At 43.8% G+C, this 15,975-nt stretch overlaps 1 protein-coding gene across 1 annotated transcript in view; it reads left to right on the top strand.

The window, feature by feature from the left end:
- RAB3A (RAB3A, member RAS oncogene family) overlaps nt 1-15,975 on the top strand; it is a 68,817-nt gene that overhangs the window by 38,198 nt on the left and 14,644 nt on the right. Inside the window, exons 3-4 of the mRNA XM_033956941.1 lie at nt 4,692-4,810; nt 15,123-15,247. Coding sequence (XP_033812832.1) covers nt 4,692-4,810; nt 15,123-15,247 — 244 coding nt within the window. The remainder of the gene's footprint in view (nt 1-4,691; nt 4,811-15,122; nt 15,248-15,975) is intronic.

Genomic DNA, 15,975 nt, shown 5'->3' with positions numbered 1-15,975 from the left:
TCCTGCAGTTGAGTCCCTCTGCTGCGTCACTAATGATGTCATCAATGACGCGACAGAGAGACTCAACGGCAGAAGAAAGCCGCGAACCAGCCTGTTTAGCGTGCTGCGGCTGCCATCGCTGGAGGGAGGTTTGTTATTAAAGTAATCTCACCGGGAGAGTTGCAGAGTCAGCGGGAGTTGGGCTGGGAGGGGAGAGAAGCGTCTGCCTCGGGTGCTTCAGGCAGCAGCAGCGTTTACAATTCGCTGCTGTTGCGGCTTCAGGCCTTCCTCTCCGGCCGGTCCTGCCTACTTCCTGTTTTCATGAACACAGGACCCGCCAGAGAGGAATACCTGAAGCCAGCAACAGCAATGAATTGTGAATGCTGCTGTTGCCCGATGAAGTAGTTGAAGGAGGAAAGTGAGCAGAGGGGGAGAGAATGGCTTGGAGGGAATAGCAGATGGCAGGGCATGGAGGGAAGGAGGAAGGTATGCCAGACCAAGGCAAAAGGAAGGAGGAGATGGAGAGAGAGGCCATATGGGACAGAGAAAGAGGGGGCGGACACTGGATGGAAAGAGAACAGAGGGCAGTGAATGGAAGGGGCAACATAGAGGGTGAACAGTATTCTAGCACCCGTTAATGTAACGGGCTTAATGACTAGTTAAACAATAATTGGGGTCAACAACTAATTACTGATAATTGGCTACATATCTGGTTGCATGCTGTTCTATAATGCAGGGCGCCTAACCTCCATAGCATTCAGCCCAAAAGGAGGCATGGTTATGGGCAGGGCAGTGGCATGTTATTCATTTATTTTAATCCAATTTTCTATACCGTTCTCCCAGGGGAGCTCAGAACAATTTACAGAAATTTATTCAGGTACTCAAGCATTTTTCCCTGTCTGTCCCGGCGGGCTCACAATCTATCTAATGTACTTGGGGCAATGGGGGCATTTAGTGACTTGCCCAGGGTCACAAGGAGCAGTGTGGGCTTGAACCCACACCCTCAGGGTTCTGAGGCTGTAGCTTTAACCACTGCGCCACACACTCCTCACTATGGATGTTCTGAAAAACTGTGTACATTCATATGGAGTAATGGGGCTCAGCATGCCCAACTTGGACATCAGCACTTATACCAGATTTCAGCAGGTGTAAGTAGCAACCAGAGTTAGGCTCAAGGTCTGCACTTAAGCACTATTCTATGAAGGTTGTGCGACCACCAATCACGTGGCAACCATGCAATGGCACTGTTTAGAGAATCACAATTCCGGCATAGGTAGATGCCGGAAATTTAGGCCAGGGTTTTCAAGGCCTACATTTCTGACGCCTACCTTTGACGTGAATCACACCACCATAGGCACTTTATGGTACCTAACCACCACTTTCAGCGTTGGCCGTGCTTACACTGGTGTTAAACGCCTATAGAGACGTGAGGCCGATGCCTTGAATATCAGTTTAAGACGTCATTTAAATGGCATTTTTCACTTAGCTTGGGTGCCTAAAAAACAGCACCATTTATAGAATATGGACCTTAGTTCCAGTCTTTTGCTTCACCCAGTTTTGATCACCATTTATAGAATCCGACACTTTGTTTCGGTGGGGGGGGAGGAAGCTTATTACGTATGGGCCTCAATAAAAGATGTATACTCTTTTTGCATTGCAGTCAGTGGCGTAGCGAGGGTGGCGCCCCTCCTTTGCCCTCTTCTCTACTCTCATCCCACTTCTTCTCTACCCCCCTGCCATGCGCATTCACCCCTTCCCTACCCTGTATTGTTTTAACTTCCCCAGCATGAGCAGCAACACCAACACGCTTCCCATGTCGCATCTTCCTCTGATGTCACGTCCTAGGCACAGGACCCGGAAGTGACATCAGAGGGAGAGCCGACGCTGGTGCAAGCAGCAGGTTTGAATTGCAGCAAAGAGATAGAGGTACAGTTGGGGGGGGGGAAGTGAAGGCACGCACGCAGTGGGGGGAGGAGTAGGAAGGAGCAGGGGGGCAGAGAGGAGGAGGGGTGCTGATGCTCTCACCAAGACGGCGCCCAAAGAGGACCGCCCCCCCCCCTTACTACGCCACTGTTAGCAGTAGTCATGCTGCTCCAGGTGAAGAAAAACAGGTAAATAAATTCCTGGTTGTTGTACTTGTGACATGGGGGAGGGGTTTGGAGAGTCTGCTATTTTAGTGGGCTCTATGGATGGGGGCAATACAGGGGGTTGAGACATATTATGTTAAGTTTTTCGATCTTGATTGTTGCGCTTGACCTTGTTATTGTCACAGCTGTGAGACGTTTCTGGTTTCAAATTTTTGTACTTTCTATACTTTGAAAAATTTCAATAAATATTTAAAAAATTTTAAAAATCTATCATCATAAAACCCTAAGTGAGCATGTGCACTTCACACTCTGTGATGCCTGCGTCTGTGATCCGCAACTCCGTGGCTTCGCGTGCGCAGTAGAAGGAGTCAGCGGTGGTTTCTTCTGCGTATGCGGAGGCACCTTAAGCAAGGACGCACAGAAGCGACTCACCCCTCCCGCCCTCACTCCATCTAACACAGCGGTCTCAAACTTGCAGCCCCCCAGGTACTGTTCTGTGCGCGCAGTCTGGCCAGCTCTCTTACAGTCCCTTGCCAAAGTTATTTTTAAGTTCAAAGCCACTACGGCGGCTCCTCTCACGAGCCGCACCTGTGTCAGAAGCCTCTCTGACATCACATCAGAGAGAAAGCTTCCGATGCAGGCGTGGATCATGAGAGGAGCCGCCGTGGCAGCTTTAAACTCAAAAATAACTTCAGCAAGAGACTGTAAAGGAACTGGCCAGTAACAAACAGAAATGCTGCTGCACAGGGAAGGAAAGGGGGGAAATGCTGCTGCTGCACAGGGAAGTGGAAGGGAAGGGAAATACCGCTGCTGCTGCTGCTGCTAAACAGAGAAATGGAAGGGGAGGGAATGCTGCTGCAGCAGAAGGAAATGCTGCTGCATGGGGAATTGGAGGGGAAGGTAATGCTGCTGCTGCACAGGGAAGTGGGTGGGGAGAGGGAAAGGGGGCCAAGAAGCGAACTTGCTTTGCTGGGGGCAGGGAGCAATCTTGGTTTGCTTGGGGGGAAGACAGAAGGGGGCCACGGAGAAAGACAAAGAAAGGCAGGCAGGGGGCCACGGAGAGAGACAAAAAGACAGGCAGGCAGTGCACGAGAACAAAAGACAGTGGGCAGGGAGAGAGACAGAAAGAAAGACAGACAGACAGGGGGCCAGAGAGAGAGCCAGACAGAAAGCAAGAAAGAAAGACAGACAGACAGGGGGCCAGGGAGACAGACAGAAAGCAAGAAAGACAGACAGACAGGGGGTCAGGGAGAGAGACAGACAGAAAGAAAGCAAGAAAGACCAGACAGGAGGCCAGGGAGAGAGACAGACAGACAAAGGGGGCCAGGGACAGAGACAGACAGACAGGGGGCAGGGAGAGAGACAGAAAGAAAGACAGACAGCGGGAGGGAGAGAAAGAGAGAAAGATAGCGGGAGGGAGAGAGAAAGAAAGGAAGAAAGAGACAGGGGTAGGGAGAGAGACAGAAAGACAGACAAAGGGGGCCAGGGAGAAAGACAGACAGCGGGAGGGAGAGAGACAGAAAAGAATGAAGACAGACAGATATATTCTAGCTCTCGTTAATGTTACGGGCTTAACCACTAGTGTGTATGTGTGTGTGTATGTGTATATATATATATATTATTATAATAATAATAACTTTATTCTTCTATACCGCCATAGTCGTGAGACTTCTAGGCGGTTCACACTAAAGAGAGCTGGACAGTCAGCGAGTTACAATAGGGAATACAGTATATAGAAATTTACAAAAAAAAAAAAAAGCATATAGAATCTTACATATAGCATACAGAGTCTTACAAAGGCAGTGAAATACAGCATATAGAGTCTTACAAAAGGCAGTGAAATACAGCAAACATAATCTTAAATAGCAGCAAAAATTTAATGTTTAATGTTAGACATTTCAGACTTAAAAGCAGGAGTGGACATATGTAGTGTTAGGTATATATACTTTTTTTTTATGTGATGATTTTGTTGAATAATCTGTGATACCTTTTATATTGACCCAATCTGCATCCTTTCTAGGGAGGGCTTGTGCTGTGGATGAGTTTCTTGTTTTTAGACAGATCTCTTGTGCATCACAACCTTTGGGATAATTTAAGTTTGCCTTTTCAAGGCTGCAACAGTTTTCATATTTGTATGATAGTTTCTTGAGCAGTAATCCATTTTTGCCACCTTGTAGGGCAAGCAATGTTTCTGCCCCCCCCCTCTCCAAGGTCTGCAACAAGGTGATATGAACTTTTATCTATACTGTGAGATTGTATTGTATCAGGTGCTGTACCACGCCAATATCAGAGGGACACTCTCCCACACATTGATGCCCACATAGACTGCATCATAGACTAGGTCCATGGAAAAAGAACAAGAGCTCCCCATGAATGTTATTATCCTCCATTGCCTTGTACTCATCCTGTCACTTGTCCCACTAAATTATTTTTAGTTTATCCCCACAAAATATTTCTACAGTTAACTAAAATCCGTTAGCCCTGCTGCTCAGTGAGGCAAGCTGCATTCAAATCTTAATTAGCACCGATAGGAAGAGGGGTTGAATTTGGCAGCCCTCGCTAGCTGTTGATTTGCCAGGATTCCTTTGTCATGCCTTCTGTTGAATCCCATGCTTGCTTTTACAGGACACAGCAGGTCAGGAGAGGTATAGAACCATCACCACTGCCTACTATCGGGGAGCAATGGGTTTCATCCTGATGTATGACATCACAAATGAAGAATCTTTCAATGCCGTGCAGGACTGGTAAAGAACTTGCTATTTAAATTTTAAACCTTTGACAGGATGTGGAACCAATTAGGGTCTGGCAGCTTCCCAAGAAGTGAGAAGAGGGTATATTGAATATTATTCTTATCCAGTTACAACTGGGTAGGCTGAATTACAGACAAGTAAAGTGACTTGATAAAGACCATAAAAAGTTGCATTTAACATCCTGGATTGCTTGGGCTCATGAACAAGGTCTACCATCTTGGTCAAGAGTGTGGACTTCACAGACCCTTTCCTAATGGATGCGAGTCACCCTCTTTCTGCTTTGCATCCTCCACCTTAGCTGCAGCATTTTTTGTTGTCATCAAGATGATAGTTCTTGCTTTTCTATTTTTAATTGCAGTCAGTGGAGAAGAGAAAATAATACCATAGCTTGTCTTGTAGCTATTGTAACTTTGGGTTCTCATGTTCTTCAGGATATCGTCAGCCAAAGTGAAAGTAAATTAGTTATGCACACTAGCCAGACACACTAGATCATGTCTAGGCACTGAGCAGAGTCCACCTGTATCTCTCTTGGCTATTCTTCAGTTGACTAGGAACTGAATTCTAGAACATTCTATAAGTAGTATGTCTGGGAGAGCTGTGTCCTTTCTCTTAACGCCTAAGGTTGTTTGATCTTACATTAGCCTGGGTCTAGTAGAAGTAAAAATGTCCAATAAGCATAAAGCACACCTTCATTGCCTCGTCTACTGATAGTGTATTTCTAAAACACAGAAACCATCTTGGTTTTACTCATTCTTTTTGCATGAATGTAGAAAGTATGTTGGGAATTCCAGTATAGAATATAGTCTATGTATGGAAATTCATCCAGTGTACCTTTTTATATCATTCATATTTCTGATTTTTATGGTTATTTTGATGTTTTGATTGTTCAATTACAGTATATTGTTTGCAAAACAAGAAAATTTAAGTAGATTCAAAAACACATACAGAAAAATGACAAAAAAGATAAATACAGTGGAACCTTGGTTTATGAGCATAGTTCCAGAAGCATGCTCGTAAACCAAATTACTCATATAACAAAGCGAGTTTCCCCCTAGGAAGTAAAGGAAACTCGCTTGATTGGTTCCACCTCCCATCCCCCCCGGCCACTGGTGCGCTTCCACATCCCCCCCCCCCCCGTGAACCGGCATCGCCCCTCCCCCCCAACTGCAAACACGAACTGGCATCAACCCCCCTCGTGAACCAGCATCCCCCGCTCAAACTGAAGGCTTACCCCCAATGTGGTACCGGCACGCAGCACCAACCCAAAGGAGAATCTCGGAGAGAGGCGGGAGTCAGAAGGCCTTGAGCATGCACAGATGCTCAAGGCCCAGTCCGGGAAGAGGCAGGATCTTCGTGCACTGGCACCTCCTGTGGGTTGGTGCTTGAGCATGGATAATGAGACACCAGCGCATTCATAAAGCTGCAGTTGCCAATTAAGCTGCTAACTTTCACTCAAGGTGTGCAAAATAACAAAAACATGGAAATGACGCATAACGCAAGGTTTACCAAAATAATTATTTATTGCTTTTATTTTTTCATCATTGACCTCAAAAGGCTAGTTGCGTTAGTGGGAGGTCGTTATAGTTGCCAAAATGCTGGCCTTCTAATAACGATTTCAACCCGATACTTCGAAGCTCCCCAATATATACCTTCAGTCCAGTTTGACATCATTGGCCGTCAGCCAATCAACTAACGGAGGCTGTACTTAAATTTGGACAAAGAAAATTCCTTTACATGTTTAAAAGTTTCAGAAATCATATTTATTTGTTTACATTCATCCTTGAATATACATTAATATTTTATAACATATCCAATATTCTTTTTGTCCTTTTAAAAAAAGTATATTAAGAGAACCTGCATTTGTTACAAAGTGCTGAGAAATTCTCGGTTCTCCCTAGGAGGGGCTGTTTCCCCCTCTCCCTGAAACCTGACAGCTTCATGTTACACTTACACAGTCCTAAGTGTGGGCTTCCGATGCCCCCCTTCCTATGCTGGAAACTGACTCTAATTATTCCCAGATGTTACCTCAGGATATTTCCTTATATAAAACATTTCACTTTAAGTACAAATTCTTTCATCCATCCATTCATTCGTTCTTTCGCGGCCCCTTCCATACATTCATAGCTTCACACATTATATGTCATTCATATTTAATGCATGTTATATCTCAGTTTGGGATACGTAATCTAATATGCTCTTCCTAACCAACCTAAGGCACATCTGGTATCAATTAGACCACGAGGGAAGCTCTAGGCGGGCAAAAACCTGAACAAAGACTAAGGATATAGGCTGAACACAAAATGGAGTAAAGCCAAGCAGAAGACACAGAAAAACAGAGATGAAGTTCATGTATATCCTGATTTCCTCTATGATCTAGCTTAATAGCAAAGTACATAAGAAGAATATTATTATGCTTTTCCTTAATATTAATCTGTAGTGTGTTTTTCTGGCCTTGGCTACATCCATATTCAGATTTTTATTCACCAATTTTTCGTACGCTTCTATTGGGTATGGCCTTAACTAACACATATGCTTGTATCTAACTAGAGTTACCCAGAATCATACAAAAAGCAGACATTTTTGTAGAAAAACTCCACAAAATACTGCACTATCATGTCCTGACGTCCATTCCATTACCGTCCCATAGACATCTCCCCCTACTGGCCATAAGCCACTAGTCCTCATGCTGTGTGCCGGTGCCACATTGGGGGTAAGCCTTCAGTTTGGGCGGGAGGGGGATGCCGGTTCGCGCCGGCGGGGCGATGCTGGGTCACGGGCGGGGAGACTTGCAAATCAAGTCAGTGCTCGGTTTGCGAGCCACGATTTGCGAAAGTTTTTGCTTGTCTTGCAAAACACTCGCAAACCACAGTACTCGTAAACCGAGGTTTGACTGTATAAATATAAATGTGTGCATCGAAAAAAATAGTCCATACACAGTCCACATCTAAAACAGTAAAATCCAAATGTTTCGGAACCTCCCCTTAACTTCCTCGACACAGATCATGTTTCAGCTGTTCTTTTTCAAGAGGAAGAATCCAATGCAGGAGGGGAAAAAAAGCACCACCTACTACCAAGCACGGTGTGGTTCCTGCTGTGCTTGGTAGTTGGTGGCTTTCTTCTCCCTCCTGCTTTGGATTCTTCTTCTTGAAACAGAACACGATCTGTGTCGAGGAAGTTAAGGGGAGCTTTCAGAAACATTTGGCTTTTACTGTTTTGGATGTGGACTGTGTATGGACTATTTTTTTGGATGCAGTTTTGTTTTTGATTTTGGTTTTTGGCTTGATTTTCACTGAAGATTTTGGGGACTGGGGAACACAAGATTTTGTTTGCCAGATAAGACAAAATACCATGGCACATTTACTATTGTCTTCCTGATCAGGAGAGAACATCAGAGAAAACAGCTGAGATAAGTATTTTTCTTACCTTTTCACTCTGTTTATTCGTATTGGAAGTAGGGAGGGCATGTGCTATGATGTAAATGTTTAACATCTTTTTAGCTTGTCTATTGCATTTTTGATGTTGATTTCACTGAGCACACATTTGTATTTATCTTTTTTATCATTTTTCTGTATGTGTTTTTGAATCTACTTAAATTCTCTTTTTTTGCGATTATATTGTTTTGAGAATTGAGTTATATATTTAGTCTTTAAGAAAATTTTTTTGTTTTTTCAATTATAATGTTTAACATGTTTGTTATACTTTCAGAGCAGAACAGATTTGTAGTTTGGGGAGTCTCCCCATACCCCTCCTTATGTGTTCCTATATAGGGCTATTTCCTGCTTTGGTACAAACTGAAAGGAGCAGCAGAGCCCTCTGGAAAAGGAGGACTTGAAAACCTGGAATGAATTCCTTCTGCAAATCTCACGAACATGGGGAGAATACCCTACTGTCCAGAATGACACACCTATCTACTGTCACTAAAGTCTTTAGTGACTTGTTCGTAGCCAGATCTAAGGGCCTTTACTGTATCCTTATCCTTATCCTTCTTGACCTGTCTGCTGCCTTTGATACTGTAAATTCTTATCAGTTTACTCCTTGATATGCTGTCCTCGTTTGGATTCTATGAATCTGTCCTCTCCTGGTTTGCCTCCTACCTTTCCCAATTCACCTTTAGTGTATATGTTGGTGAGTTCTCTTCTGCTGCTAACCCGCTAGTGATTGGTGTACCCCAAGGTTCTGTCTTAGATCCTCTTCTCTCTCTATACCTCTTCCCTCGTTGCCTTGATCTCCTCCCAAGGCTTCCAGTATCACCTGTATGCTGATGACTCCCCTCTCTACCTTTCTACACCTGAAATGTCACCTAAAGTCCAAGAAAAAGTCTCTGCTTGTTTGGCTGGCATTGCTGCCTGGATGTCCTGCCGTCATCTGAAACTAAATATATCCAAGACTGAGCTTCTACTCTTTCCTCCTAAACCTTCTTCTCCTCCTCCTCCTCCTCCTCTCTCCATCTCTGTAAATAATACTGTCATTGTTCCAGTCTCCTCTGCGCATAACCTTGGAGTGGTCTTCGATTCTGACCTCTCATTTTCTACATATATCCAACAAGCTGCTAAGACCTGTTGCTTCTATCTCTCTTCAGGATCACCAAAATTTGCCCCTTCCTCTCTGAGCACACTACCTGGCCCCTTGTTCAAGCTCTCGTAACCTCACACTTAGATTACTGCAATCTATTTCTAACTGGTATGCCTCAGTGTCACCTCTCCCCTGTGCAAAACTCTGCTGCACAACTCATCTTCTACCAACCTCGCTACGCTCATGTCACCCCTCTCCTTAAGTCACTTCACTGGCTCCCTATCTGCCATCACATTCAGTTCAATATCTTATTGCTGACCTTCAAGTGTGTTCATTTTGCTGCCCCTCAATAGCTCTCTTCGCTTCTCTCTCCTTATACACCTCCCAGAGAACGACATTCCTCAGATAAGTTACTAAGCGTTACCCTTCTCCTCCACTGCCATTTCCAGACTTCGTTCCTTTCATCTAGCTGCCCCCTATGCCTGGAATAAATTAACCGAGTTTGTCCGTCAAGCCCCAAGGGGATGGAACTCCTCTCGTATGAGGAAAATACTAAAACAGTTAAGGCTCTTCAGCTTGGAAAAGAGACGGCTGAGGGGATATATGATAGAAGTCTACAAAATCCTGAGTGGAGTAGAATGGGTACAAGTGGATCGATTTTTCACTCCATCAAAAATTACAAAGACTAGGGGGACACTCGAAGTTACAGGGAAATACTTTTAAAACCAGTTGGAGGAAATTTTTTTTTTCACTCGGAGAATAGTTAAGCTCTGGAACGCGTTGCCAGAGGATGTGGTAAGAGCGGATAGCGTAGCTGGTTTTAAGGTTTGGACAAGTTCCTGGAGAAAAAGCCCATAGTCTGTTATTGAGAAAGACACGGCCCTGTATTGGTAGCATGGAATATTGCTACACCTTAGGTTTTGGCCAAGTACTAGTGACCTGGATTGGCCACCTTGAGAACGGGCTACTGGGCTTGATGGACCATTGGTCTGACCCAGTAAGGCTATTCTTATGTTCTCTTGTTTTTAAAGCAGACTGGAAACCCACCTTTTTGATATAGCTTTCAATCCTTAACTCTACTCCTTTGCCCTCCAACCCAGCCCGCTGATCAACCTTTCCCCTTAACTGTATCCATGACATCCTGTTTGTTTGTCTTGCCTGTTTAGATTGTAAGCTGTTTCGAGCAGGGACTGTTTTCTTACTCTTTGTGACTCTGGGCAGCGCTGCGTGCGTCTGGTAGCGCTATAGAAATAATTAATAGTAGTAGTAGAAAAGATATTAGCAAAGTAAGAACCTGAGGGGGGGAGGCGTTGCTGTCTCCAATTTCTCAAAATGCATTTGCGTGCCAAAAGAAACAACCGCTCAAACAAGAGGTTAGTAGCACTTCTCGTGCCCAAGGAGAGAAAGTTAGAAAGCAATAGAAAATCAAGTTGTCCAGGCAACTGCTTATGCAAACGTCTAGAAAGATAAGCCACCACAGTTGGCCAGAAGCACTGAATAGGCGCAAGGACCCAAAACATATGATAAAGGGTGGCTGGTATGCAGTGGCACTTAAGGCAATGCGCGGTCAGAGCTCTACCTGGCCGAAATGCGCGCTCAGGAGCCACGTACAACCTTAGCAAAAACTTATACTTATATACTTATATTGTAATTCCTGTAAGTCTGAAGATTTGGTAAGGTTGCGAGAGTTCTTCAACAGTTTCTGCATTTTTCCTTTCATTTTTAACCTTCTCCTTGTAATCACTATCTTCCCCTCCCCCAGCCTCTCTCACATTGTTCCACTATTCCCAGCATCTTCTCCCTCCATCCTTTTATAGGTCAGCATCTGCTCCCTCTTTCTCCCCCCCTCCTCCTCCAGTAGTCTTATATCTCCCTGATCCTTTCACTCCCCCTCCCCCACCCCCAGTATCTTCCTGTTCTTTATCTCTTCCCACCTGCCCTCTTCCCTCACGATCTGAAATGTATCCTTCTTCCATTGTCCAGCATCTCTATTTCCATATCTTCTGCCCCTGGATTTCCAGCATTTCCTCCTTCCTGTGCATCTTTCTCTCTTTGTCCCCTCTACTGCCATATCCAACACCCCTCCCTCTCTTTTCCCTCCTCCCTTGCATCCTATGTCCAACATCTCTCCTCCTGCTCTCATTCAGGATCTCTCCTATTCCTTCTACTGCCATACCCAACATTTCTACCGCTGTTGCCCATCTTCCTCCCAAGCAGCATCTCTCCCTCTCTTGTCCCTCCCTGTGTCAACAATCCATTCCTCCCTCCTTTGGTACACTTTTCCCTTACCACCCCTACTCTAGATCCCCCATCCCATTTCATCTTACCTTACTAGCTTTTCCAAAGGTTCAAGCCCACTCAGCAACAGTGCCCACCTGACAGCCGGCACAGTCGGGGGAAGGGCTGTGGTCTTTCATCTCCCCTCCCTTAGCAAGCTTTTTTTTTTTTCAAAAGAACAGTGGCAGCAATTCCTATTCGCTGTAGTGTTTGATTCTGAAGCCTTCTGTCTGCAACGTCCCATCTCTCTTTTATACAGCTTCCTATTTCCATCTGGGCGGACGTGGCAGACAGAAGGCTTCAAGGTCAGCCGTGGCAGTGAACAGAAATTGCTGCCACTGCTCTTTTGAAGAAAGAGCGCTCGGGAGGGGAGAGGGAGTTGATAGACTGCAGACCTTCCCCCCACCGGCTGTCAGGTGAGCACTGTTGCTGGGAGGGCCTCAGGCCAAATTGGGTGTTCAGGCCCACCTGTAGCTATGCCACTGGGAGGAAGGGGGTATCTTCTTTTTTTTAAAAAATGTACATTTTAAACATATTTTAAGACAGCCCTTTTGAGGAATTTGCAGAATCTTAAAAAGAAGTACATGCTTCTGTGCGCCAATCCAAAATTTGTAGAAATAACAAAGCAGAAGGAAAGCGAGGAACTCCAAAATGACTTGTGTCAGTTAGAAAAATGGGCGGAGAAATGGCAGATGAAGTTTAATGTGGAAAAGTGCAAAATAATGCATTTAGGCGGAAAGAACAAGGAACACGAATATAGAATATCAGGTGCGACTCTGGGTAAAAGCAAACAGGAAAAGGACCTGGGTGTACTGATAGATAGGATACTGAAACCGTCAGCACAATGTGCGGTGGCGGCAATGAAAGCGAATAGAATGTTAGGCAAGATAAAGAAGGGAATCGCGAGTAGAGCGAAGAAAGTTATAATGCTGCTATATAGAGCAATGGTCAGACCACATTTGGAATACTGTGTCCAACATTGGTCTCCCATCCTAAGGAAGGGATATAAAACTGCTGGAGAGGGTGTAAATACGAACAACGAAGCTAGTAAAAGGTATGGAGAACTTGGAATACAAGGAACGACTTAAGAGACTGGGATTGTTCTCCATTGAGAAAAGGAGACTGCGAGGGGATATGATCGAGCCCTTTAAAATAATAAAAGGAATCGACAAAATAGAGCAGGGAAAACAATTATTTACAATATCCAATGTGACACGGACAAGAGGACATGGACTGAAGCTAAGGGGGGACAAGTCCAGGACAAATATCAGGAAGTTCTGCTTCACGCAACGAGTGGTGGACACCTGGAATGCTCTCCCAGAGGAGGTTATTGCGGAATCCACCGTTCTAGGATTTAACAAACTAAATGCACATCTCTTTATGAGAGGCATAGAGGGGTATGGGTGACTTAATTTAAGCCAGGTGTACACCTGGCAGGGCCTCCGCGTGTGCAGATCGCCGGACTTGATGGACCAAAGTCTGATCCGGAGATGGCAGTTCTTATGTTGCCAATTTTTCCTGAGGCAAGCACCCCTTTTATTGTACAATATATATTTGCCATTTCAGTAGCAGATTAAAGAACTTCCAGGATTTGACACGTATGGATTAAGACATTATTCCTAAGCTTTTTTTTTTTTTTTCAATAGAAGCAATTGCCATTAGTGGCCTTTACAATTTCTCATTGTGTTGTCTGTTACTAGGCAGCTCTGCTGGCACTGTACCAGTTCTCTGTCTTCTGGGAAAGATGCCAAAGGCTGTAATAGAGCAGATCCGAAATGGCTGCATTCTGCAAGAGGCACTCAAGGAGTGGATGCCAGCTTTTTCAAAATTGCTTAAGAGGAGAGTGCTGTATAGGCTGCTGGCACACGCTAGAGACCAAACAAACGCTGCCAGACAAGAATAGAGATTCACACTCGCACCTTTTAATAAGCTACCAGGATGTGGCAGCTCTATTAACAGACTGCACTTGGACACACAGGAGAGAATTCTGTAAAAGTCAGCTAAAATTAGGCGCTGGGGTGATGGATGCTAAACGCAAATTCTATATCAGTAATTATGTGCATAATTACTGTTACAGAATACTAGTGTAAGTCAACATTTAGATGTTAACCTATAAGCACGACTCCGTACGCCTTTTCAAAGGCTGGTGTAAATGCTCCTTCCTAAATGCAGTCAGTAACTGACCATATTCAGGGGCTTGGCGTGCCCATGTCCCTCCCACATCCACACTCCTCTCACAAGTTACATTATAGAAAAGCACGCATAATTGCACATTAGGGTCAGTTATCACTATTGGTTGTTAGTGTTAATTTCCACCTAATTAGCTAAGTAACTTGCACAATTTTGCACACTAACCCCCGCCCCAAATTCTGTAGTTGGTACCTGAGGTTGGCATGCACATCAGTGCTTGTAGCTGATGTGAGTGCACAACTTAATTGATTAATTGGCACCAGTAATTGGCAAGTAACACCTCATAACTGATGCTAATTGACACTAAAAGGTATGCATAAACTCAGGAAGCATTCTATAAAACGTATGAGCCATGAATTTGAAAAGGGGTGGATAATAACATGAACATAAGAATTGCCATACTGGGACAGACCGAAGATCCATCAAGCCTAGTACCCTGTTTCCTTTTTTTTTTTTTTTTTTTTTCAAATTTCTTTATTGATATATAACACAGAATACACAACTATCGCAATAATTGTTACAACAAAAAGAAAAATACAAACATCTGCAGATCCAAACAGCAAGAAGTGTATTCACATAATAGCAATAAACAAATAGAATGCCCCCCCTCACCTCCCAAAATCTCTCAAGGGTCAGAAACAGAGAAAAAAAAGGGAACCCTAAACATCAGCCTTCCAGTACCCCGTTTCCAACAATGGCCAACCCATGTCCCAAGTACCTAGCTAGATCCCAAGTAGTAAAACAGATTTTATTCTACTTATCCTAGGAAGAAGCAGTGGATTTTTCCAAGCCATCTCAATAATAGCCTATGGACTTCTCTTTTAGGAAATTATCCAAGCCTTTTTTAAACCCCGCTAAGCTAACTGATTTCACCATATTCACTAAACAAAGGCTTTCCTCTGATCTTATGCTCTGAAATGCAATCTAAAATACTAATCTAGTAGATTGGTGAGGCAAGATTTCCCTTAACTAAATCCATGTTGGCTTTGTCTCATTAATCCATGCTTACGTATAGTTTCTGTAATTTTGTTCTTTATAATAGCCTCTACCATTTTGCCCGGCACCAGTGTCACTGGTCTAATATTTCCCAGATCACCTCTTGAACCATTTTTTTAAAAACTGGCATTACATTGGCCATCCTCCAGTCCTCAATTACCATGCTGGATTTTAAAGATAAAGATCAGATGATGTCACCCATAAGTAGATCTTGCTTGTCCATAGAGAATAGTCTATATAGTACAGTCTTACTGTATCTAGGTATGTTTGTCAATCACATTCAATGTAATTACATTTTTTTATTATCTTTGTTTAATCCAATTATATGAAGGTCAACCCAGATCAAGACATACTCATGGGACAATGCACAGGTACTGCTGGTTGGGAACAAGTGTGACATGGAAGATGAGAGAGTTGTGTCATCCGAGAGGGGGAGGCAACTTGCAGACCACCTTGGTAAGTCAATCCAAAAGGTGAAAACACTCAGGTTATAAATTCCATTGATTACACATTAAGCAGCTGCCATGTTACTGCATTATATGAAAACCCTACCAAAATGTTCCCTCTAAACTACATGGGAATCTGGCATCTGTCAACAGTCTGGCAGGGTCTGCTGGACTCCAACAGGCTCTTTTTGCCCCATTCAACTAAAACAATAAAACTGCAACAGTATGCCCAGTGGCAAGCATGGAAGTGGTAAATGTTTATGCTACAGATTTGTTATAGTGGCCTATGATGCTTATTTTAGAAGGTCTGTTTGCATTATGGATGTCCATAAGCCAGCACTTAAGACATTGATCATGCATAGACTTCTGAGTTCTGATTTTACAGAGCTGGGATATGGATGTCTATAAAACTGAATAACCTGTGAATGGCAAGGGAGTGTGGTCTGGGCAGGCTCAAAAAGGAGAATCGTTCTTACTTGCTCATTTATTTTCCTTTAGTCTTACCAGACCAGTCAAGTCCAGAACTTATGGTTTGTGCCTGTCAGCCAGCAGATGAAGAGGGAGACTAATGACTTGTGGGTTCTGCCCATATAAGGATACTGTGTAGCCTGAGGTTGTCAGCATTTCAAATAGCAAAGCAGTGATTGAAAGGATACTTCCCCTGTTTTCTGAAATTAATGTAAGCAAATATTGAAAAAACTTAAATAGCTAAACTTTGAACAACAACACAAAACTTTA

The sequence above is a fragment of the Geotrypetes seraphini genome, chromosome 8, assembly GCF_902459505.1.
Source record: "Geotrypetes seraphini chromosome 8, aGeoSer1.1, whole genome shotgun sequence".
Classification (NCBI taxonomy): Eukaryota; Metazoa; Chordata; class Amphibia; order Gymnophiona; family Dermophiidae; genus Geotrypetes; species Geotrypetes seraphini.
This window is presented reverse-complemented; position numbering and strand designations above follow the sequence as displayed.